The sequence below is a fragment of the Mus musculus genome, chromosome 14 (genome assembly GCF_000001635.26).
Source record: "Mus musculus strain C57BL/6J chromosome 14, GRCm38.p6 C57BL/6J".
Taxonomy (NCBI): Eukaryota; Metazoa; Chordata; class Mammalia; order Rodentia; family Muridae; genus Mus; species Mus musculus.
Genome location: NC_000080.6, coordinates 69,607,949 through 69,634,498, shown reverse-complemented (window position 1 = coordinate 69,634,498; position 26,550 = coordinate 69,607,949). Strand labels below are relative to the sequence as shown.

The window sequence follows — 26,550 nt, the reverse complement described above, 5'->3', positions numbered from 1 at the left end:
AGCAGGAGAGTTCATGTTGGTTTCTCCCTCTATCATTCCCAGGAGAGGCCTCCCACCCACCTTCCAGCAGGACACAGCCTGCCGGGCAGATAGAAAACTCTTAGACATTCACGCTTAATAGCAATTATAGCTTTCTTTGCCAGCTCATCAGAGTGTACCCTGGCCTCGCTGTGTGACATGCACGCAGCTCCACAGCACGGTCTCTTACCTTCGCCTGGACCGTAGGAGGAGCTGGCAGCCCAGGACTTGGCCTCTACATAGCCCACTTGCCGGCAGACCACATGGGCGGCATGGATCGAGAAGTCATCGTCGCACACCGTGCCCCACTGGCCTTCGTAGTAGACCTCCACGCGGCCCTCATTGTGCTTCCTCTTCTGGCCCGCCAGGCGGACCTGGATCTTGACCACATCGGAGGGCACCTGCCGCTGATGGTGCTCAGGAGCGGGCTGCTGGAAGTACTCAGGGTACTGGAGCTGGTAGGGCCAGCCCTCGTACTGTGCTAGGCTCAGGGAAGGCAGCAAGACAAGCAGAGCCAAACAGCCGGAGAGGCAGGAGCCAAAATGGAGCTCCATCCTTGTCCTGTGCTGAGAGGGGGGTGGTGGGTGGCAGCAGGAACTTGAGAGAGAGAGAGAGAGAGAGAGAGAGAGAGAGAGAGAGAGAGAGAGAGAGAGAGAGAGCACATTAGTCTGGCATAAAGGCTGTAGCTACTGTAAAGTGTCCTGAGACATCATCTTTCTGACTTAGCATGCAAAGCTCTCTGGACTCCATTCCAACCCATTTCTGCCCCCACCTCATGTTTTGGCCACAGCAGTCTGAATTCCCGATGTCATCCACCACCTCCTCATGTCAGAAACGTTCTCTGAACTCAAAAACCTTTCCTTTCCCATCATTGTTCACGTATGGAGGTCACAGGACAACTTGTGGGAGTCGATTCTCTTTTTTCACCATGTGGGTCCCGGGGATCGAACTCAGGTGACCAGTCTTGGCAACAAGCTCCTTTAGCTGCTGAGCCACCTCACCAGCCCTCTTCCTTTTTTTCACAATCGAGAAGTGGGCAGAGTTGACGGAGACTGACAAAGGGTGGGGGAAGTGCCCCTGGCTGTCAACAGAGGGTAGCCATTTCCTCTCAGGGTTTGAAGCCTCTCCCTGAGACATCGGTGCTTTCTAGGAATGAGCACAGCTGAGAAAAGGGCTACCTAGTGGCATCTGTGTTCTTCACTGGGTCTCAGAGCCACCTAGAGCAACTAGCAGGGAGGAGCCACAGAACACATCTAGGGTGTCACTCTCCCCACTGGTTTCTAATCTCTTCCTGGTGCCTCTAATGGGAAAATCCAGTTTTACCCAACCAAAACAAGGCTAAGAGCCACTGCTGGAGAAGTCTGCCTGGGCTGGCCTCCTGGGACACGGGGCTGGCAGAAAGGGAGGACAGTGGGTCCCACAGGCAAGGGCAGACTTCTCAGAGCACCTTCCTGCACTCCGCTCCTTCAAACTCCTCACAGCCCAAGGCCCAGCTGAACCTGGCCCAGTTTCTCCAGTCATCCCCTGCCAAAGCAGATTTAGGATTTGATAATTTCCCAGGGATTTCAACATGTCCAATGGGAAGACACAGTTTTTTTTAGGGCAAAGCGTATGTCCTACTCTTCTCTGGTTTCTCCGTGCCAGGTTTCATAACTTCATAGACACATTTACTAATTGGGAAGGTGATGTGGCTGCAGAGACTGAGTCACAAGTGGAGTATGGGGTCCCAGTGGTCCTCAAATGTAGCACTGCATCCGGAAGTCTGACAGGATCCTTTGTGACCTGCACAGTTCTCCAAGGCCCAGTGGCCTTGTTCCCACTGTGTGTGTGCGCGTGCGCGTGTGTCCTCCACTGTCAGTGACTGAGGTGAGTAGAGGGCCACTGTCACTTTCTTTGAAAATGATGAAGCAAGCTGGGCATAGTGGTACCACTAGGCCTTTAATCCTAGAACTTAGGGATCAGAAGCAGTTGGATCTCTTGTGAATTTGAGTTCCAAAAAGAAAAGAAAAAGGAGAGGAGAGGAGAGGAGAGGAGAGGAGAGGAGAGGAGAGGAGAGGAGAGGAGAGGAGAGGAAAGCAAAGGAAGGGAGGGAAAGGGAAGGAAAGGGGAATGAAAGAAGGAAAGAAAGAATACAGGAAGGAAGGAAGGAAAGAAAGAAAGAAACAAAGGATGGAGCAAAGAAAGAAGGGGTCTGCAGAACTCGCCCTCAGAGATGTTCTGAAGGCCCTGTGGCATTTCCTTCTGATCTATAGTATCTCTGCCTAGGGAATACAGGGGTTTGAGAGCAGCCTGCTTCTAACTCACAGGAGAGATGCTGAGCCCTCTGTGGTCAAACAGAAGAGGAGTTAGGGTATGCTAGAGCCCAGAGAACTGAGTTTGACTCCTCACTCTCAGGTTTAACTCGCGCTACCTTGGGCAAAACATTTAGCTTCTCTGCACGTCAATTTCCTCATCTATTGAAGGTAGATCACAATCAAATGCAGCCCACAGAGCCGTCCTGGGAGCTAAAGGAATGGCTTCCCTTAAGCACTGCAGCAGGAGCATTTGCTAAATGAAAAACTACATTCTTCAAGGTCATGGGTATCACAGGCAGTGGGAACGTACGGATAACTCGAGAGTGAGGCTACGTGCCAGAGACTTCATGTGTCCTGGTCCTCAGATAACTCAGAGACTGAGAGATCATGGGAAAAGGACTGTGGGTGTGCCTCAAGGAGGAAGCAGATTGAGAAATGAGAACCCCAAAGGCAACACCGGGAGCTGCAGTTGGAAACCGCAGGGGCATTCATGATTGATTCGCTTTAAACACACACAAAGGGACAGAAATTGTAGAGCTCAGTTCAGAGTAACTTCCTAGCAAGGAAGGACTGGCTAAATGGCCTTGAGCTGGGGCCACCTGAGATCTGCCTTAAAGAGATGCAATCCTTTGTATGTTGCTGTCCTGTGGGTTTACTATAGAGAAAGCCCTGTGTCACTGCCAGAGGCCCAGAGGTTCTCATCCTGTGACACTCACACAACGCCAGAAGGTGATGAGGTTCCTGAAACAGGTCCACTGTCTGCACCTGGCTTAGGCTTTGACACCTACAGAAGAATACCCATAACCCTGGCTTCCAAAGAGCACAATCCCTTGCCAGGTCCCATTAGGCAAAATGAAGGTCCTCTGTGGCTGCTTTCAAGTCCCTCATTGCTTGTGCTTTATTCTGCTATCCATCAGGCTTTGTGACAGGAGCCTCAACAGTGAGGGTTTCCACAAAGCGACGTACCTGTTTCTGCTAGGTAGACTCATTTGTATTAGTTAAACCTTGCCTTAAACAACTATAAAACCATAGATAAAACATATTTATCATACTAAAACATATTTATCAAGCACTGCATAAAATTTTGTTCGACAAAAAACCCTGCCTTTTGAAATGACCCCATAAAGGCAGGCAGTGGTGGTGTATGGTTTTAACCCCAGCACCTGGGAGGCAGAAGCAAGTGGATCTGTTAGCTCCAGACCAGACTGGTCTATAGAGCAAGTTCCAGGACAGCCAGGGCTACATTTCCAACCACCCACCACACCCAACAAAAACAACCAACCAGCCAACAAACAAACAGAAAGAAAATGACCCTATAAGTTTATAATGGAGAAGAAAAGTTTCTATCACTTGGTAACATTAATTAATAATATACTGATTTGATAATGACTTTACTACTTTATGCCTTTGTTGTATTTGGTTTTTTTGCTTGTTTTTGTTTTTCTGTACTTTGTTTTGTTTGAGACATGGTCTTACTCTGTAGCTCAGGCTGAGTGAAACTCACAGTGATCCCTCTGCCTCAGCCTCCAAGTGCTGGGATTACAGGCCCAAGCCACCACACTTGCATCCCTTGCCTGTCTCTTCATAACTTTGCAACTGCTCCTTCCACTGATGAACAATGTTTAATATAAAATGCCAGGCCGTGCCACGCCCACAGCAGCCTCACAAAGCTTGTTTACAAGTCTCTTAATTGTATCAAGAGGCCACAAGGAGGGACTGACATCTGCCATCCAGATTGGCGAGGGAACATTCTAGGATGTTCAAATACAGCCTGAGTCACGTGTCCCTGGCGCTGGAAGGCTCCAGAGGCAGCATGGACTCAAAGAGCCATCCTGAGGGGAAGGGTGTGCATGGAGAAGCGCTCACGTAGGTCTCTGCTGTTCCCACGACAGTGGCTAGGAGGTGGAAGAGCTGAGTGAAATTTTCAGCATCCTCCAATGACTGAGAAAATAAAATCAGACGTCAGGGGACGAGATGGATGACAGAGACATATTAGGACATGGTGTGTAAAAAACACATGCTAGAGAATCCAAAGATGGTGACTTAGTCAGGGTTTCTATTCCTGCACAAACATGACCAAGAAGCAAGTTGGAGAGGAAAGGGTTTATTCAGCATACACTTCCATGTTGCTGTTCATCACCAAAGGAAGTCAGGACTGGAACTCAAGCAGGTCAGGAAGCAGGAGCTGATGCAGAGGCCATGGAGGGATGTTACTGGCTTGCTTCCCTTGGCTTGCTCAGCTTGCTCTCTTATAGAACCCAGGGCCACCAGCCCAGGGATGGCACCACACACAAGGGGCCCTCCGCCCTTGATCACTAATTGAGAAAATGCCTTACAGCTGGATCTCATGGAGGCCTTTCCTCACATGAAGCTCCTTTCTCTGTGATAACTCCAGCCTGGGTCAAGTTGACACACAAAACCAGCCAGTACGGAAAAGAAGAGAAAGAATGTGCAGCGGAAACATCTGACGAGCAGGAGTGGAGAACTTCCGACACGGATGAGCAAGAGCCAAGCCAAGCAGTGTACTTCACAGAGGAAAGCACCTCTGGCCACACGGGCTGCAGAAAGTCTGAGACAGAGGAAATCTTACACATAGCCGGGGGTAATGGGTATGCTATATCTAAATGACGTCAGGAAGCTGCCCCACAGAAATGAGGAAGTAAGATAATGGGACAGTATTTTCAAAGGGCTGATAAGGGAGCAGGCAGGCAGTATTCACTGAGGGGGAAAACAAAGACGAAATGAGAACATCACGACTCTCAAAAATGGACGTACTAGGATGGGATCTAACGCCAAAGGGAAAGTAACCCCAGTAATGGGATGGAGGTTTAGGAAGGAATGAAAGACGGAATAGAAAAACCACATAAGCAAACCTAAATGCAAACCCATCATGTAAAACATTAACCGTGGCCTGCGTTCTAAAGGATCTGTACTTTGAGCTGGTGAGGTAACAATGGTAGATCACCTGCCTATCATTAGTGAGACCCTGGGTTTGGTACTCAGAGTTACAACACAAGGATAATAACAACAGTAACAAGTGTGTGTGTGTGTGTGTGTGTGTGTGTGTGTGTGGTTGTATGTGTGTATGTGTGTATGAGCAAAGGAGGCATGTGGGGATTAAAGTGTAAGATTCTTGTGTGGTCTGAGAAATGGCACAAGTCTATTTTATAACAGACTTAATGAGGCTTAACAGATGCATGCTACAGTATTTGTGTTCACCATCATAAGAAGAACAAACTAATAAAAAAATTAGAACGAGTTACTATAGTAGGCCAAAAAAAAAGGTATTCTAAGAAAATAATTGATCTGTGAACTTGCTCTTGCTGTGACAAAATACCTGGGATAATCAATTAATGAGGGGGGAAGGAGTTATCTTGCTCATGGTTTCAGAAACTTCAGTTCATGGTCATGTGGTCACATTGCTTTGGGCGTGTGGAAGGTCCATGTAGAACGAAAGGAGCACATGACCAGAGGAGGCTGCTCTCCTCCAGGGAAAGGAGGAAGAGAGAAGAGCTTGGGGCCCTCTCTTGTCTCCCTCTCTCTTCTCTGGTGATTGCACTTTTGTAGAAGCCAGAGGCAGACACTGATGTCCTCCTCAATTGTTCTCCGCCTTATTTTTTGTGACAAGATCTCTCCACTGAACCTGGAGCTCACTGACCCAGCTCATTGGCTGGCTAGTGAGCCCCATGGGATCCATCTGTCTTTTCAACCTTGGGATAACACATAGATGTTACCCCACCCAGCTCTTATGCGGGTGCTGAGCATCCCAACTCAAGTCTCCATTCTTATGCAGCAAGCATTTTACCAACATAGTCATCTCCAGCCCCCACTATTCCTCCTGTAGGCGCACCCCACTGGCCTAAGGTTCCACTGCCTCTCAACAGTGTCAGGGAGAGACATAGCCTTTGGGAGACATTAGAAAAAGTATAATAAATGCTTCAACGAAAAGATAAAAATCACCCAAACCAGATTGAACAATATAATTAAACTACATATTCTCACAAAAGACATGGAAATTCACCATGAAAAGATGGAGGCGGATACACCATGTACAGATGAAAGCTGAATCAAATCGAGAGAACACTGACTCCAGGACAAGAAAACAGCCAGAGCCAACAAGAGTCAACCAGCCAGGAAGGCACAACTGTCGAAATCTGCATGGATCAGTTCAGCACACATGAAATAAAGATTGACAGAATGAAAAGGAAATCGGGTCCATCAGCCGATCCTCAGGCGCAGCAGAGACTCCACACAAGACAGCTCTGGCACTGACCACAGAAACGATGAGACCAACAATCCGACAATGCACAAGTTTCTGGAAACTGAATTCAACAACATCCCAGAACAGATTCCCTTCAAGGACACACAAACTTGCCACACGGAACCCCAAGTTGAGTCAACAACAAGCAAGCCTCAACACAGTCAATGAAACCAGACAGAGTGCGTGCACTGTCTGACCACAGGAGAAGTTAATTAGGTGCCAAAGCTGAAAACCTAATGAGTATTTGTCTGTTTCTAATAAAATATACTGTGGACTTGGTAAATTCTGAAGAAGAGGGGTGTTGACTGGGGGTGTAGGTAGAGTTTTATTAGCATGCACGAAGCCTGAGGGTCAAGTCTCAGCACTTGAGAGATGGGGACGAGAATTCCAAGTTCAAGACCATGCTCAACTGCACAGCAAGTCTGCGGCCAGCCTAGGCTATAGAAGACACTCTCAAAACAAGCAAGCAACAGCAAGCATAAAAGGGAGGTTGTTTTGGATCCTGACTCTGCTGGTTCAATTCAAAGTCAACTAGCATCGATCTTCTGCTGTCAGAGGTCAGAGGTTAACACTGGCCCACACGTGGCAAAGGACACAGAGCATACATGTGTCTCCTCTTGTCTCGTGCTTTCTTCTTATGATGTCAGCAGGATTAGATTAGGGGGCTCTACTGTGATGACTTCATCTAGTTCTGGTCAAATCCTCTGAACACCACAGTCAGGTTCTGTTTCTGCTTTCTGCAGTAAGGAGGGAACAGACCCTTGGACACACAGTTCTAACCATGATACTGGAGAATCCACAAACATAAGGGAGAGAGTCACAATAAAATCCTGTTCATCTCCTTCTGCCAAAGTCAGTTGTTGGTTTGGCTAACTCTCAGACATCTTTCTTGGGTGAGCCCCTGCTCTGAGTGAATGGAACTATTGGCTGTGGCAATGACAGCCTAGCCTGATGCACCTCCGTGACACCGATGAATGAATGCTCCAGGGCTGAACGATATGAACCTGGGTGACCTGACTGCATCCTGGGCGTTTGATTTATCTTGTCTTGCTTTTGTCTTCAACGCTTTCCCTTTGGGTTTTTTGTTTTGTTTTGTTTTGTTTGTTTGTTTGTTTGTTTTTGAAATGGGTCTCGATATGTAGCCCAGGCTAGCCTGAAACTAGAAGTCTTCTTGCTTTTTCCTCCTGAATGCTGGCACGCATCACTGCACCCTGCTTTCTATGCTTTCTTTTTCTGGAATTTAAATAAAGTCAGGGATCTGCCATAGGTCGAGCCAAGTGATTTGTAGTCACTATGTTTCTCAATATAGGAGTCATGCCCCGTTCACCATTACTGTTACCCATTCACAATTTTTTATGAGAAAAACATTGGATGGAAAATTCTAAGAACAAACCACTCATTCGTTTTAAATTGTGCAGCCATTTCAAGTAACGTGAGGAAATCTCCTGCTGACCTATGTCACGTCCCCTCTGCCACCTCTCCCCGTGATGTCCATCACCCCTTTGTACACTGTACTTCGTATCTTGGCTGTCTAGATCAACCACCCATTGATTGGTCAATCATTAGCTTATCTTATAACTGCTCTGATACCCGGCCCATCACAGCACGAAGTACCTATGTTCAGGTAGCCATTGTTTTAAGTAGTGATGGCCCGGAAGCTTGAGAGCCCAGAGGCTGGAAGCTCAGGTATGAAAGAGAACAAAAACCACAGTGTGCTTCCTCAGGAAAGAGAAGGCTCACAAGCTGAAGGGGCTAAGATCTACCAGGAGAATGGACCTTCCACAAAACAGGAAAGATGGGAGAAATTTAAGTCAGGATAGTGAATACCAGCATGCTAGGGTGCTTTGAGGGTATCCTAATTAGGTTCCTACCGCTGTGGTAAGCACCATGGCCAAAAAAGGCTTGGGAAGGAAAGGGTTGTTTATTTGGTTGAGACATCCCAGGTCACAGTCCATCACTGAAGAATCAAAGCAGAAACTCAAGGCAGGAACATGGCAGGAGGAACTGAAGCAAAAGGTATGGAGGAATGCTCCTTACTGGCTTGCTCCTCATGGCTCGCTCAGTCTGCTTTATTATACACCCCAGGACTACCAGCCCACAGGTGACACTATCCAGAGTGGGCTGGCCCTTCCTATATCAGTCATCGATCATGCAAATACTCCACAGACATGCCCACAGGTCAATCAGAGGCAATTCCTTGATTAAGGTCCCCTCTTTCCGGGTGAGTCTAGATTGTATCAACAACTGAATAGTACAGAGAAAAGAAGTCTTTCACAGAGATGGTGAAAGACAGATTCATGACAAGTTGTATTACAGTGTATTATTGTAATTGTTTATTTCATTATACACTGTGAATGTCTTACCAGGCTTAATTTACAAATAAAATTCCATCATTAGAATGCATCCACAGAGAAGGAATGACCCACGTAGGAAGGTCATCTTCAGCTGAAGGGACACTGACATGCTCCAGGCAGGGCTGACCAACCTTTTGACATGGTCATCAACAAACATTCTGAGCTGCTCGTTAGCTGTCATGGGATACACGTGGCCCATGGACTTCAGGTTGGGTGGGTATTGATGTGAAGCCAGCTTTAGCCCAAGGAAGAGATCAAGCTACAGAGGCTCAGTAATTTAGGCTGTTTTGGTAGTTAACTATAAGCCAAGATCTGAATGTAGGTCACCAGGTGGCCAAGGCTCTGCTCCACCCTGTGCTCTGTGTCCCTAGCCTGGCCTTTGTCACCCCCCTCCAAGGGCTTTAGAGCCTTGGGGATCCTCTAATCTTCTTCCAGAAAAAAAGTGGGAAAAATATGATCTTGTAATTTAAAAGGAGAACTCTTAATTTCTGGGTTTGCATGTCTATAGGCTGCACGCCCAATTCCCGAACTCCATGGGTGTGTCATCTGTGCGGTGCCGCATCTTTCCTGAAAAGGGGGTTCTTGGCTTCTTTGCCTTGTCTGCTCCACTGTCTTACATCCAATTCAGCAACTTTTCTCTTCTCTTAAAAATAATCTCAATGTACTTTTCCCTCTCTGTAGGGAAAGTTGTACACATTGATAAAAATCTGAGAAAATGCAAACATACAATAGGGTGAAAGCAAACAGGTAATGCAGCTTTTGTGCCAACCACCATCAAATCTGCAGGGCTCACCTTTCCATTTCTCCTCTGTATCAATTGCCTTTGAAAAATCTGAGTCACTGAGCATGCCTATAGCCCCCATCCTCAAGAGGAAGGAGCAGGAATACTGAGAGTTTGAAAAACCCTGGACTACATTCACAAGTTCAAGGCCAGCCTGAGATACATAGTGAAACACTATTATTATCACAGAGAAAGGAGCTTCAGTTGAGGAAATGCCTCCATGAGATCCAACTGTAAGGCATTTTCTCAATTAGTGATCAAGGGGGAAAGGACCCTTGTGGGTGGAACCATCTCTGGGCTGGTAGTCTTGGTTCTATAAGAGAGCAGGCTGAGCAAGCCAGGGGAAAGCAAGCCAGAAAAGAACATCCCTCCATGGCCTCTACATCAGCTCCTGCTTCCTGACCTGCTTGAGTTCCAGTCCTGATTTCCTTTGGTGATGAACAGCAGTATGGAAGTATAAGCCGAATAAACCCTTTCCTCCCCAACTTGCTTCTTGGTCATGATGTTTGTGCAGGAATAGAAACCCTAATTAAGACAACTGTCAAACAAAAACAACAAAACAAAACAACAACAACAACAGCATCCCTAGGGTTGAGGATGGAGCCCAGTGAGTCTCACAGAGATCCACTTGCTTCTGCCTCCCAAGTGCTGGGATGAAAGGTGGCACCACCATACCCCAAGAGCTTGAAAACTGCTTTTTAAGGCCAATAGTTTGACAGCCTGGACTATATAAAGAGACCCTGTTTCAAAAAACCACACACACACACACCACCTGATTTTTAATTGAGCAGTATATTACAGACAAGATGTCTATTTCCTCTTTTATATAGTTTTATTATTAGTGATGATTAATCTTGATGGTGGACTGGACTGGATTGTGGGATACATAATAATTTAGTTAAGAACACATCTGCATGAGTGCATGCAGGGTTATCTGTGAAGGATGACCTGAAGTCAGGGAGAAGAGTGAGTGACAGCAGACAGTAGGCTGTCTCCTGGATGAAGTACAGGCCGTGGCACAGGACAGATGCTATCTCTACTTCCTGGCTGCCATGTGAGATGTTCTCTGCCGTACCCATTTCATCACGCTGAGCTCCCTTCTGCAAACCATGAACCAACACCAGTGTCTCCCCTCTGACGTTGTTGTTGTCTGGTATTTTGATATAGGGTCCCCAAATTACAATTACAGAGTACTCAGTCATGCAGGGAGACTGTATATGTAATCCTGCTTTTAAATCTCTTTGCCACTATACACCTTGTTGAGATGAAAATTCATATTGCTAAAATGTTGTACAGCCTTGAAATGCATTCCTAAACTAAGTTAGCTAGGCACGCTAGCTAGTCAACACATCTGCAAACTGTACTAAGTTCCTGGCACAAAGATGGTCAGCTTCTACTGTGGTCAGCAGTACAGGTTTCCCTATACTGATATGCAAACATTATATTTTGCTTTAATTAGCATTGCTTTGGCTAACCAGGCTCTTTCTTTGGGGATCATGCTCCTGTGTCATTTTTTCCTCCTATTTTCTCCATCTTTGTATGATTCATCTCTAAGCTGGCATCCAACTAACCCACAAGAGGGAAAAGTTCCAGGCACCTTAGAAGACCAGACACCCAAAGCAGTCCAGCTGTGCTGACCCCATGGCTCTAGGCTTCGCTTTTCTCTGAACAGTAGAGACCGTTTCTCTCCTTTTCTGACAGCTGAATATAACCAACATGGTAGATTCCCCATCTGCTTCTCCAGATTCATGGAGACATCTGGAAGGATGGAGGCACTTCTGCCTTCTTCAGATCAGTTCCTGCCTGAAGTCAGGAAAAGATGGAGATGACAAGGTAATTAAGAGCTCTTGAAGAAGACCCAAGTTCAATTCCTAGCACCCAGGTCAGGTGGCTCATAACTATGTGTAACACTAGCTCCAAGGGACTTCACACCATCTTCTGGCCTCGGAAGGCACATGGGCACACATGCACACGCGCACAGAAAGAGACAGAGACAGACAAACATATAAAAATAATAAAATAAATAAATAAAAGAAAAAAGGCAAAGGGAGATGGTTCTGTGGCTAAAAATGCTTGATGTGAAAGCAAGAGGCATCGAGTTCAAATCCTGATCAGCCATATAAAAGTTGGGTATGTATTCCTCTAACCCAAGTACTGGATAAGTAAACAGGTGGGTCCTGGGTACTTGCTGGACAACCAGTCTAGACAGAGGGTTTCAAGTTCAGCCAGAGACTCTGTCTCAAAAAAAAAAAAAAAAAAAAGGCAATAGAGGGAGACACCTAATGTCTTCCCTGGCCTCAGCATACATGTACACACGGTATTGTGTACCACCACATACACCACACAAGGAGAGGGAGGGGAGAGAGAGAGACGAGAGGTAGGTCAAAAAGCCTGGATGAAGTCCCATTTCTTCCTGTGGTCAGACACCAGGAAGCTGTATCCTCAGCATCCCTTTGAATATCTCTGAGGAGCCTCTTCAAATCCACAGTCTCAGAACACTCTACAGCATCAGAAGGCTTCAAGCAACATGACTGAAGGCTGAAACATCTGACTGGAAGAATTCAAAGCATTGACTGTTAGAAAGGGGTTGCTCACCTCTGGAGCTCACCAGAAAATGATAAATTTTGTCCCTTGTGTTTTTTTTTTTTTCATGGTCTTGCAAGGATAGTCTTACATTCAATTCAATCCACTTGAGAATACAATGTCCTCTACGTCTTCCTGAGAAGAGGTGCTGGGCTCCAAGGGCCCTCTGAGGGGTATGTGGAAGGAATTCACTCACACAGTGGGACTCAGGTCCCAGGGCTTCATCAGAAGCATCGGCTCCTCAAGGCCTTGTATGTGATCTAACAGTTGGTGACCACTTGTGGCTGTCCCCACACTCCCCCTCCACACACAACAGGACAGATCACTGTTACATCCTCACTGACAGCAACTGGTTCAAACTCTATGTCTACTGCTCATGAGCTTGGGAACCCCAGGTGGACTTAGGTTTTTCTAGACTTAATAATCCTGTAGACTTGAAAGAATAAATTTCTTAAAACAATCTTTACGTGAAAATGAGAAAAACCTGTTTCATGGGACGCTTTGTAAAAAGAATCAAAGAAAAAGCTTCTTGAATCTCTGACCCACAGTTGATGCTCAAATATGAATAGCTGGTGTATCTTGGATCAGGCTGCTCTGTGCTCCTGATTCCAGTTGAGTTGTTCAAGCACCTATGATATCGTGGGCTGATGCTCAGCTGTGAACATTGAGGCTGGGCTTAATTTTGAACTTTGATTCCTCCAATTATGCACTGGAGCTGGGGATGAACTTTGTCAGGTCCTTCTAGATCCAGCTTTAATAAACCATTATTTAAAACCCAGAAATTCTCATTTATACAGCATAGTCTGTTGCAGAAGCTCAACTGCCTATGCTTTATAAACTAAGTAGGTGTTAATCTGTGCTTAAGGACAAAGAACTACAGGATATCTCCATAGACTTTGAGGAAGGCTACATTAGCCAAGGCTCGCTGTTCTTGCAGAGTTGAAGAAAGGATGAAATCAGAGAGTAAGAAGAGGCTCTGGGTATTCAGTCTGGGATATCTATGAACAGTGATACTTCAATTGTCCCAACGTCAGCATCATATCTTTATTTGTCACTCCAGAAAGTTTCCAGTATAGAGTTCCTGATTTGATTCCAGGATTGACAATGTACAGATGGTAGGATTTGAAAATCCTTCATACAAAACACCCTTGGAAGGAGTTACAGAGACAAAGTTTGGAGCTGAGATGAAAGGATGGACCATGTAGAGACTGCCATATCCAGGGATCCACCCCATAATCAGCATCCAAACGCTGACACCATTGCATACACTAGCAAGATTTTATCGAAAGGACCCAGATGTAGCTGTCTCTTGTGAGACTATGCCAGGGCCTAGCAAACACAGAAGTGGATGCTCACAGTCAGCTAATGGATGGATCACAGGGCTCCCAATGGAGGAGCTAGAGAAAGTACCCAAGGAGCTAAAGGGATCTGCAACCCTATAGGTGGATCAACATTATGAACTAACCAGTACCCCGGAGCTCTTGACTCTAGCTGCGTATGTATCAAAAGATGGCCTAGTCGGCCATCACTGGAAAGAGAGGCCCATTGGACACGCAAACTTTATATGCCCCAGTACAGGGGAACGCCAGGGCCAAAAAGGGGGAGTGGGCGGGTAGGGGAGTGGGGGTCGGTGGGTATGGGGGACTTTTGGTATAGCATTGGAAATGTAAATGAGCTAAATACCTAATAAAAAATGGAAAAAAAAAAAAAGAAAAGAAAATCCTTCATGAGGAGGACTCTGGGTGAGATGGTACACAAGACACCATGAGAGCCAGTAAAGGAAGAGAGTTGTAGAAAGAAAAATAAACTTTATTTCCAAGAGAGAAATACAGAAAGGACCTTAGAAACCTAGGGAGAAAGTGAAAGAGTAGGCATTCTGGACATATGCAGGAAAGAGCATCATGTACTCTATCTCCATAGTTCCTCAGCAGAGTGAAGAGAAACGAAGCTCCTTCCAAAGGGTTTGGTGCCAGGGATTAAGCCCTCAACATTAGGCTGCCCAAAAAGAAGATTCTGCTCCACCTCAGGACCTCTGGAAGAGCAAGCAGCAGTGCTCTTAACTGCTAAGCCATCTCTCTGGCCCCCAGTTTTCTCTTCTTAGTATAGGATTCTTCCTACCTTCTTCTGTAATTGTGATCTATTAGTCATGAGTGCCCTTAGTTTAGCCTTGTCATGAAAGGTTCTTACTTCTTTTGCTGTGAAGGACAGTTTTGCTGGGTATAAGAGTCTTGGTAGTTATTTTCTTTCAGTGCTTGAAAAATATCATTCCATGCCCTCTTGGTACTCAGAGTTGCTTCTGAGAAAATATTAATCTAATAAGTTTGTCTTTATATGTTACTTGCACTCTGTTGTATATATTGAAAAATTCTTTCTTTGTTCAGTACTTTTGGTAATTTAACTATAATATGTTAACAAAGTATTTTTATGGTCATGTCTATTTGGGATTTTAAATGTTTCCTGTACTTAGATGCTCATATTCTCACCTATATTTGGGAATTTGTCTGCTGTTGTTTAATTAAATAGTTTTTTTTTTTATGCCCTCAGCCTATAGCTCTTCCAACAAGCCAAATATTTGATTTTTGAAGGATACCCTAAAAGCTTTCACATGGTCTCCTCATTGTTTCTTATTTTTTCCTTCCTTCCTTCCTTCCTTCCTTCCTTCCTTCCTTCCTTCCTTCCTTCCTTCCTTCCCCTCCCTCCCTCCCTCCCTCTCTCTCTCTCTCTCTCTCTTTCTTTCTTTCTTTCTTTCATTTTTTTCCTGTTATTAACTTTTTTAAAAATCTTGTTTTCAAGCTCTGTTATTTTTTTCCCTATCTGATCTAGTGTGTTACTGAAGCCACCACCTGATTTTTCTGATTTTTGAGCTTCTCATCCCTGAATTTTCTGTTGAAGTCTCTTTTTGACTCCTCTGTCATGACCATGCATATGGTCACTGTCTTGTTCTAATCCAACAGTGCCTTCTTAGATCACAGGCCTGCATGTGTGTGTTGTCTTTCAACATACTGAGCATATTTGAATCCTCTGCTCCACATTTCATCTTCTTTGATATCTCTGGAATCAGTTACTAAAGAGTTATGAATTTTATTGGTATCATTTTTTTGTCATTTTTTTGTATTACTACTAGGTTAAGAGTCATTCATCTGTTGGGATGGACATCATTTAAGCATTTATGTGATGGCTTTCTTAATGACTTCCTTTTGATGATATGTCTAGAGGACTCTGTCCTGGGCTTCATCTAAACAGAATTTCTTGTTCCTGTCATACTCTCCAAGGCTACTCTTCCACCATGTTTTTTTTTCTCATACAGCCTGACCTGGCAGCTGACCTAAAATTAGAAAGTAGCGTGGTACAGTTTCACTTTGCCTGTGACAAAATGGGCCAAATACAAATTTCTACAGGTTTCAAGAAAGACACTCCATTGGTAAAGTGACCCCATAAAGTGTCAAGAGATGAAAACAACTAAATGACCAGAAATCCAGAAAAATAAGCCTGACAAAGTAGATACAAAATTAGTCAGAAGAGAAAAACAAAGCCACTACACATTAGGAAAGGGACTACTTAGCAAAGAAGTGATTCTATTATTTTTAACCACAGATATATCCCCATTTGACCCTCTGTAAAGTCATGATGGCTCCTCACAGCTGACTTTTGTGTCTGTTTCTGTATTTTATTACTAACTGGAATAATGAGGCATACCTGGAAATAAGCACCTTAAATATGTCAGTTACAGAACACAGTAAAACAAACAAATGAACAAAACTATCATTTGAGAAAATTGAAACTATCTTCCATAATCTGTATAAGTTTCATTAGACTTTATTATAAAACAAGGAAATATGTACAGATATGAACTAGTACTCTCATATGAGCTGTGTGGAAAGTCATGGGACTCGTGGTACCCTTCGTCTGTTAGGCACTGCCTCCTGTCCCTGATTTGGCATGTGACAAATCCCATGCTCCTTGACAATGGCCCCTGTGAGCCATAGCTCTTTTCCCAGAGTTCACTTCTCCTTCAATGTCTAGGAAGCAGCAACTACTATTTTTGGCAATAGCGATATTAATACATCACACAGAATAGGGGAAACACATCACATACAAACCATACACTGTATCTGGAGCATTGTGCTTTTTGGATTTTCAAAGCGTTCTTGTGGTACCGGATCTTTGTCTGACCCTCATATCTAGCTGCGTCCCAACCAGGTTTAGTCTCTTCCTAAAAGAGATTTCTGTAGGCACTCACTATATGTGCCTGCATGTGACTTTATGTAGACTGTGATTCTATGTGACTGTGTGTGATTCTATGGAATTATATATGACTTGGCTTTGGCCTCCCAAGTCACTGGTCAGATTATTCATTTTCCCCAATATATTTATACTAAAGTTATTTTGTTTTTAAGATTTTTCACTTTTTTAAAAAAATTTTATGTGTGTGGGTGTTTTTCCTACATGTATGTCTGTGCACCACGTGTGTGGTACCAACCCACAGAGGTCAGAAGATGACATTGGATCCCCTGGAATTGGAGTTACAGACAATTGTGAGCTGCCATGAGGTTGAATGCTGGGAATTGAATCCAGAGCCCCCAGAAAGAGCAGCAAGTGCTCTTAATCGCTGAGTCATCTCTTCATCCTGTATCCTGATGTCTGGGTTCTAGAGCACCCATGTTTATCCTGCTGTCCTCAATACAAAGCATGGCCAAGATAACCTCACCACAGAAGAGCAGTGTGGCCCATGTTGGTCTCATACAAAGGAAAGGGCTAGAACTTAGCAGAATTCTGTCACCAGTAAAAATATTCTATTTGACATCTCTAGAGATATAGATTTTGGATCAGGGGCTGAGGTGAGAGTTGTCTCCTCTACTGGACAGGGATTCCTGCTGAGGCCAATAGTAGAGATGAGTGGTTCTTGGCCCTTCTGGAGAGGTGGTCTGGGGCTGTGTCTGACTACACTTTGTGGAGGGAGGATGTGTTGAGCAGACGAGGTGTACTCAAGAGCATGAGGGAAGCCCTTGTGAATACTTCAGACACTAATGGAGACTTTTAGACACCAGACTGGTCCAGGCCTGATTCATTTTGCCCCTAGCCCTGAATTCCACCACAGTCCTGTCTATTTCTGGTTACAGAGATGGAATGTTCGGGGCAGAGTGAGGTGGTGAGAAGGTGGCCGTACAAAGCCGAATAGTTTTCAGCCTTCAAAATGAGGGCTTTGTTAGCATGATTTGTTGTGACCAATCAGGGTTCCCCACAGTCCACCTCTGGGTTGGGGTGGAATCTCACTTTGACCAGGCTGTTTCCTGGGGAGGTTGATGAAACAATTTCAGACACTTTCAAATGTGCTTACGGGAAACTCTTAGGTCAGACGGAAAGGTAAAGACCACAGAGGGGCAGCTCCCGGGGTAAAGGGAGCAGAGGTCTCTGGTCAGTCAGCCTATCTGACACTGTGAGTATAGGATCGATAAGATATCCTGTCCCCAAAAATAAGATAGAGAAGCAGTTGAGAAAGACACTGCAGCATCAACTTCTGGCTGCCACATGCACTTGCATGGATGAGCACACCCACATACATGCATGACATACATGGGTGTGTACATGTATAACACTCACACATAACAAATGAAGTGATAGACTTCAACTCTCCAACACATTGCCCACAGTGAAGAAACTGGAAAACTCACAATCCAACTCAAAGGCCACACATAGAAAGTCACAAGGATGCCCACTGGGTTCAAATATCCAACCTACATAACCCCTACCAAAAGGGGGACACATGGCTTGGCTACAAGTTAATTCATACCAGGATGCCAGATGACAAGAAAACCCACAGGCTCAACTAACCTGAGCCCATAGGGACTTGCAGAAACTGACCTACTCACCAGGAAGCCTGCATGGGACTGGGGTAGGCTCTCCACCCGTATGTTACAGTTGTATAGCTTGGGTCTTTTGGAGGGACTGTTAACAGTGGGAGCAGGGGCTGTCTCTGACTCTGTTGCCTGCCTTTGGGGTCCTTTCCAACTACAGGGTTGCCCTATCTAGCCTTCTTCATAGGAGAGAAGGTGCCTAGACTTTCCTGCAACCTGACATGGCATGGCTGGCATGCCATCCATGAGCACCCTCCCCTTTTCTGAAGAGAAATGGGTGAGGAGTGGATGGGAGGGAGGGGTGGGAGGATAGGAGAGGAGATGGTGGTCAGAATGTAAAAATTTATTAATTAAATAAAATTAATTAATGAAATTTAGTTAATTTTAAAATTAATTAATTAAAAAGGAGAGGATGTCGGCACCCAAGAGTAGGTTCAGATTCTGCAAACAGAGAAGTGTGATAGGGTCCTTGGTGATATAAAAGGTCCAAAGTATCCAGAGTAATGACAGGTTCACAGCCAATGCTCAAAGGGTGACGACTCATATAATCTCACACTGGGAACAATCTGGACAAAGTTCAGGAGGGTACCACTCCATTTGTATTATATTTTTAAAATGAATTTTGTAGTTGTGTGCATGTACAGGGGCTGCATACATGTGTGAGAGTTTTGTGTACACACACACACACACACACACACACACACACACACATATGTACACATTCATGTTGAGGAATGTTGAGGACAGACATCAACCTTGGGTGTTGTTTCCTAAGGTTCTATCCATTGTTTCTTGAGATAAGGTTTCTCTCTGAAGCTGTTCAAGTAGCCCAAGTTGATTAGCCAATGAACCCCAGACACCTACCTGTCTCTGTCTCTACAGGACATCACTACACCCACGCTTTTACTTGGGTTCTTGAGATGATACACGTGATCATGGAGATCTTCTTGCTTGTATGGCTTCCTATCAACCACTATTAACATGCCACATGGGAGACAGGTTTTACCCATAACACATACTTTCAGACACACAGTATCTTAGAACAAACATCTTGGAACTAATTAGACTGCTCTAACCTCCAGCGCCTCTTTTATAAGGAGATGGAGGTTCACAAAAATTAGCAGGGAGAGGAGATGAAAATTGAGGCCAGGATGATTTACAAACTTGGGATGCAATCCAGTCATTCCACACAAGCCTGATGTTTCCAGGGATGGAATTGACTGCAGCCTGAGAGCTCAAGGTCTGTCTAGGTGGACACTCAATTATGGAAGGGCTCAGACAGTTGAGTGAGCTGAATGTACTGGGTGGGAGATGGTGGGAGATGGTGGGAGACAGTAGGAGATGGTGGGAGACGTTGGGAGATGGTGGGAGGTGATGGGAGATTGTGGGAGATGGTGGGAGGTAGTGGGAGATGGTGGGAGATGGTAGGAGATGGTGGGAGTCAAAGTGAGAGGAGTACACAAGTCATTCAGAGTCCCCAGACTCTTTATCTAAGATAAGGCTTGACCATCAAAGGGAGGCTCAGCCCTTCATGCTCACTGGGCATCTCCAGAAGCTGGAGACCAAGTGAGGGTCTGAGAGGAACAACTTGGTTCAACAGTCCATCATTTCAACCTTGTGCTCTTTTCATGAGAGTAAAACCCAGAGAGGGACCGGTGACAAGCAGAGGCCATAGTCAGCTGGAAGCACTTGGCTGTCCCAGAGTCAGAGTGCTGTACTGAAAGTGTTTAAAAGCCTCAGAGCTGGGACTGTGCTGCCCGTGGCAGCCTTGGCTCCCACCAGAGAGCCCAGAGAGCGTTAGAAACAGGCACCAACTGCCACATCAGCGAAGCTGGCTGGGCTCGGCTGCACAAAGCCAGCTGGTACCAAGTCTCCAGTGCTCACTCAAGATAATGGCATCTGCAGGGCGGTGGCATGTACCCAGAGGCCTCACAGTTCTCCTGTGTACTGCTCAGGATAGACTTTCTCAGTTACTACTGTCACCAATCAACACTAGTGCCAATCTCAAGTCTCCTTCTAAGATTGGTTCTAATATTCTTCCTACATCTCAAAGAACAGCCTGCTACAAGGGTCAGCTTTAGCAAGCCTCCACTCTCTTTAACATCAGCTTGCTGTGCCCAAAGCTCTGGCCAAGTTCCTACCTGCTTTCACATTCATCTGCCTCTGGACTTGCAGCTCCCTAGAAGACCAAACATCCGTCTCACAGACACCACATTCCTAAGGATGGACTCAGATACATGCATTTTTTGAAAATCATGAGAAAACGGGGCCAGCAAGATGACTCAGCAGGTGAAAGCACTTGCTAGCAACAAGCTTAATGACCAGTGTCAATCCGCAGAGCCCACTCTGGTGGAAGAGAACTGACTTGTGAAAATTGTCCTCTGATTTCCACACATAATGCAGTGGCCTCTATGTGCACACACATACATAGGATGTAATGCTTTTTAATTCCTAAGAAACTAAATTAAAAAAAATAGAATGAATAAATGAATTCATCAAGGTTATATAATACAATATCAATATACAAAATTATATTCTATATACTTTCTTTGAATAAAATACAAGGCATTGTTGAAAGAAATGAAAGACCTTCTCAATAAATGGCCGAGCATCCTATGTTCATGGACTGGAAGGCTTACTGCTTAAAAACCACTCCCTAGGTTGACCTGTACCTCCAACTCAATCCTGATCTTAGCAGATTTCTTTGTGGACATTGACAAGGCAGCCAATCCTGAAATACATATGGAATTGTCAGAGATCCAGGATCTACTCTGAAGCGAGCAGAGAAGACACACGAACACTCTGGTTTCAAATACACCGGCAACCAAGATGGTAGGGCTTAAAGACAGACGAAAAGCACAGAATTGAGAATCTAGGAATACACTTGCTAATCTATAGTCAATTGATTTGGATGAGAGTGTTAAGTCTATTAGATGCTTTTTCCAAAAGTCATGCTAGGGCTAGAGATGTGGCTTACTGGTAAAACATTTACCTAGCATCCATAATGCCCTGGGTTCAGTCTTCCATACTACAAAGCATAACAAAACAAACAAAACCCCCTTAAATCCCTGGGTTCAGTACCCTACATCACATAAACTAGACACTGTAGTAGTGCATGCATGCTATCCCAGTCCTTCAAGATAGAAACAAGAAGATCAGAAGTTCAAGGGCATTCCCAGTTACATGCTGAATTTGAGACCAGCCTAGGCTATTTAATTGAATAAAAGGAGGGAAAGTGGGAGGGGAAAACAATTCTGAAAAGGTGGTCTTGGTGCTAGGGACTTCTCTGACACTAAGGCTTAGGAAATCAGCTATATACCTGGCCAGGTAATCCTCCCTGCTAAGCAAGCAGCCAGACAACCAGGATAAGGAGTATCTGAGGCCTTGCTCCAGTCTGAACAAGGCTGAAGGCTGAGATGTCCAAGGTCATGTGTGCACTGTCACCGAGACTCTGTGGGTAACTGCCTGGCTCTTCCTTTTCGGCACACAACTGCTAGTCTTGCAGATTCTGTGGTCCTGGGGCTCCAGCCACTTCATCCGAGCCTTCAGGATCTACCAGGGTACAACTGCCAGGCAAACTGACCACAAAGGCTTTTCTACAGAAGGAATTGAACAGTGGTAGCTGTAAGCTGTTCTGCTAAAGCCAGGTTTGGCCCCTAGAAGAAGAGGCATTTCCCTAGTTTCCCAAAAACTTTACAAGGAAAGAAATCACAGCCCTGTAACTGCAGCTGTAGACACAGTCTACTTAGGGAGTCTCCCTGGATGGAAACAGCCTGGTACCTAAGGGAGAAGGGAATTAAAGCTGCAGATCTTTAAGGCTGACATACACCTCTTCTGACACACACACACACACACACACACACACACACACACACACACACACACCCTTCCCCCTCTTTCTTAGCCTCTAGCTGGCTGTATTATGAAAGATCTGTCCATCCCTTGTCAATTTCAGTGCAAAACAAACAAGACAGAGGATAATCTAGTCCAGGAAACAGGAAGTTCTTTCCCCTACACTGCTTGCGGAGGAATGGGGATCCTAACCAATGGTCATTAAGAAGATGTAAAATGACATCTTAACACTACATTTAAGAAGCAAACAAACCTAAGTGACGAAAATCCAAATAGCAAAGCACTCTGGTGCTACCAATGCTCATTAGACAAAGGCAAAATAAAGCAGGATGTCTACAATGTGAGATTTTAGTAGGGAGACAGAGTCCCCTTCCTCTTTTGATGCCATAGGAGTAGGGGCATCAGTGTGAAAGGTGCCAGCAGCCAAAACACCCAGGTGATGCTCAAAGACGGGTGATTGTCCTCTTCCAAACTCTCCTCTGTGGCCTTTGTTTTCTCTAGAACCTAGATGTAGTCATTTCCTTCATCCAACCAGAGAAGAACCTCAAGGACAGAGCTGCCTCTTCAAAAAGGCAGGTGCCTTGCCCTCAACCAAGAGAAGAACCACTGCTTTCCTACAGCAAATCCAGCCTTCTTGTAGCCCCTATCTCAAGCTCCAAAGAGCCAATTACCAAATGATTACAAAGCATCTTCCCACAGAAAGCAGGAAGCTCCAGCGCAGCCTGCCAAGGGGTCCTCTTCAGAGAGGTAACGGGTACTCGGCACTGATGCTCTGTGATTGTTCACCTTGATCCCAGGAATGAAGTCTGCCTGTCAGGTGCTGAGTATGCCCAGCAACCAGATACATTACCCAGACAATGCCTGCATTTTCAAGTTCCAAGTGTGAAATGAATGAAACCCTGCCCATCTCAGTCTTCAGTGGGACGTTGTAAAAAGTAGATAGGAAAGTGGCTTGAAAGCAAGCAATGCCACAAAACATGAATATAGCACATTATACAGAGCAACAGGATGGAGCTCAACTCAATTTGGGAGGAAGTTGGGAGAGAAATATAATACAGATTGTGTAATAGAGGATAATACAAAATCTTAGTTAACTTTCTTGAGTGTAACAATAGCATCATAGTTATTTCACATTTCCAGGGTTGCACTGATCTATGACTATACATATGGATAAATCATACGATGTCAAGATTTGATTTAAAAAAAAAAAACTTCACTGAGAAAAGAAAAAAAAGGTCATAATGTAAGTGGGGCAAAATGTTAGAACTGCTGAGAAGAACATAACTGTTCAGAATGCTCCCAAGAGCATATTTGAACATCTTCAGCATAAAACAGCTTAAACAAACAATTTAGAAATTTCTAGGACATTAGTCAGCTTTCTGACGGTCACATCCACAGCCCAGAAAATCTGTTTCCCTCACAGAGTACTTCCCAACTGGTCATCCAAAGGTCAGAGGGGTAGGAAAGAGCCCAGGAGAGGAGAGGATCCCAGCTGGAAAGGAAACAGACTAGTGGAAGTGTGTCCTCAAATAGGGAAGCTTTAGAAAAGTCAGGCTCCAGTGTGGGCTTCGTCCCTAAAACTGGATTTTATTCCTTGTGTTTCTACTTGATGTGTAAGTGATTTTACTGTTTTAACACAAAGGTCATAGCGGAAAAGCAAATACAGACTAATGGGACCCAGTGTCCTTGGGGACAGCCTGGAAACCATCAGGAACCCCCTTTGGCTTCACAGCCATCCCAAGGAGAAGAGAGTGGGATCAGGAAAAGGCAGAGACTAGGAAAACGTTACAATTTCTCCAAGGTAAGATTAGACCAGTGAGTCAGACTTTTTTTTTTTTTAATGTGTGAAGAGACCCAGGAATTGAATGCATCCTCCTTCTACCCAGCCCCTGGCCAACTAAGTACACAAGACACCGCGGGTTACTGATTCTCCTAAGATGACAAACGGGCTTTGGAGGCTGCAGGCACTCTCATCCAGTGGTGACATAATGGAGGGCTCCAGCCAAGAGTCATGAGCACTAAACCAGGACTGTAGAGCTCCAGCCCTTCGGTGTAAGGAGGGGAAAGTATTTATTGGGCTGATTTTAGCATCTCTTTAACCCCAAGGGCTTGGGGGTTAAAATTAATTTGGGCGTGTTTCTGACGTCGTGCACCTCCCACCTGAACTGGGGGTTCCCTAGCTACATTGGGGTAACTCAGCGTTACCTAGCCTATGCGGGGGGCACCCCTCTACTGCGCATTCTGTTTTGTTGTGATATTGATTGTTTGGGAACTCTTCAGTATTCCTTTAGGGCCAGGGAGTAATGGAGAGAAAGGAATATCTGTTTCTTCCGATCATTTCTATGGGGGACTGAATAGAGAGACACTTTCAGCCGACCACTACAACCTATGACTTCAAAAGTTGGGGCTGGGGCCAGGGCCAGGGCCAGGGGTGGGGGTGGGGGTAGAGAAATGACACCAGTAGGGAACAGAGTCGGAATAGGACACAGGGACCAAAAGGCCTGTGCGTTCGCAGTTAGTATTGGGGACCTCGAGACTAAACACACCGGACTCTACACACCACCCAGGGATTCACTAGTGCGGGTTCTTAACTACTGCTCAGTCTCTCCGGGATAACGGTGGTAAGAGGTTCCCAGGGAGACATGGGAGTGAATACCTGGCGCCAGGACCTTTCTCCTACTCTGTTCACTGAGCTCTGGTTTTCAGTAGAGCCTTTCCAGTTGCAAGCTATGCGCTCCACAGCTGCCGGGCGCTCGACCGCACGAAGACCAAAACCACAGTCACAGCCACATCCAAGTGTCTTCCTTGCCCCCGCCCCGTCATAAGCTCCATATTTCAAAAACCAAAACTCTTGGCTACCAGCCCAACTTTCCGAAGCCCCTTCCCCATTTTGTACCCTTCAAAGCAAGCAGCTTGCACCCCAAGGCCCCACACCTCTGTCTGGAAGCGCCCTGGTTGCCCAGAAGAAAAGCTCCGAGCTCCTAGGATAAGTCGACGGCCTCCCGGGACCCGGGCAAAGTGAGACTGGGCGGGGCTGCTGGCTTGGGGTTGAGGGTAGGGGGACCTGTCAGCCTGCACGTCCTCCTGCATTCCTGGCCCGAGCTGGCCCAAGGGAGGAGGGAGAGGAGGGCAGGATGGAGCCTGGGGATGCTCCCTCGGACCGCGCGCGAAAGGGGAAAGGGGGTGACCGGGGTAAAGGTTCTTACTTGGCAGCTGGGCTCCGTGGTGGCCAGGCTGGGACTGGGCTCTCAGCGATGGCCCCTCTCCGCGCCGATCGCCGAGGGCCCTCCCGCCAAGAAGCCGGGGAAAATGCGGGGAGGCGCGCGCTACAGCTGGGGGCAAGCTTTCTCCCGGGGCTTTTATAGAGAAACTAGCGGCAAACCCCACCCCCGACCCCAGCTCGCCCTGAAGGCGGCCTCCTGTTTAGCCCGGCCTCCACCCTTTGTTGAACTTCCTCGGTTTATCCCGGGATTGGGGGGCGGGGTGGGGTGGGGTGGGGTGGATCAGCAAGGGTTGGGGCTGGCTGCTCTGGCGACCGCGCCGGTCCAGGCTGTGCACTCCTCCACTAGTGGATTCTGCACTCTCCACCTCCTGGCCCCGCGTTCCAGATCCCCCAGGGTATGATTTACCAGGATTAAGCCGGGCGGGCGCTGAATCCAGCCTCTTTACCTGAACACAAAAAGTTGAAGTCATCACTTATCTCGCTCAGGCTTGGCGTTCCTTCTCTGGTAGACGGATTCTGAACAAAAAATCCAAACCGTTCGCCTTTCAGTTCTTTCATCTGTGCGTTGCGTCAAGACAGAAAACTTGAGACAAGGGCGGAAAAAGAAGCCAGTCACTGAAATCTGACTGGAGTTTAAACTTTATCACAACTGATAACACTGAATGAAATAGCCTAATGCTGGTCTACCCAAAGACTTCTCAGGCAAGAGGTTAAAAATAAGCTAAAAATAAATTAAGCTGGTTTAAAGCTCTGCTATCTAAAATAAACGCCCCCCCACAAAATCACCTAGGAATTCTGTTTACAAAGGAAATTCTTTCAAGATAAGGACTGCAAGAAAACCAACTCATATAGTTTTAATTTGACAACTTTACTTAAATGCTAAATCTTGTAAATGACATCCTTTGAGCAATGAAGTTTAGAAAGCCAAGGGGCCATCACCACAGGGAGAAAGTGCCTGAAGGTGCACATCTTCTCAACAACCTTGAATCTAAAGTGTGTGTGTGTGTGTGTGTGTGTGTGTGTGTGTGTGTGTGTGTGTGAAGGCCAGAGGTCGGCATCTGGAGTCTTAGTAAGGCCCCACACTTTTTTCTTTTTTAAAAATAAAAATCTTAAAATTCTTTGAGACATTCATGCTCACAGACAATGTCTTTCACTCTCTGCCCTTCTGTCTCCCAGACCCACTCCCCACTTCCCAGTTCTTCCTTTTCTTTTTGAAAATTAAAAAAAATTAAAAACACAATGAGTTCAATGTGTGCTGCCCATATAGGCATGGGTGTGTGGGAGCACGGCTGACCTGAAACAAACCTTAAACATTGACTCTCCCTCCCA

At 45.7% G+C, this 26,550-nt stretch overlaps 1 protein-coding gene and 1 long non-coding RNA gene across 7 annotated transcripts in view; one reads left to right on the top strand and one right to left on the bottom strand.

Moving 5' to 3' along the window:
* Loxl2 (lysyl oxidase-like 2) overlaps positions 1-25,807 on the bottom strand; it is an 87,143-nt gene extending 61,336 nt beyond the window's left edge. For 2 of the 5 annotated variants that reach the window (XM_006519744.3, XM_006519747.2), the window contains exons 1-2: positions 25,205-25,426; positions 209-615 (exon numbers count right to left, since the gene is read on the bottom strand). In XM_006519744.3, coding sequence (XP_006519807.1) covers positions 209-572 — 364 coding nt within the window. In that variant the 5' untranslated portion in view covers positions 573-615; positions 25,205-25,426. Of the gene's footprint in view, positions 1-208; positions 616-24,932; positions 25,024-25,204; positions 25,427-25,667 lie in introns of those variants that run through there. The other 3 variants (XM_006519745.2, NM_033325.2, XM_006519746.2) reach the window with 3 other exon arrangements.
* Gm27177 overlaps positions 1-26,550 on the top strand; it is a 58,931-nt gene that overhangs the window by 5,972 nt on the left and 26,409 nt on the right. The window lies entirely within an intron of this gene.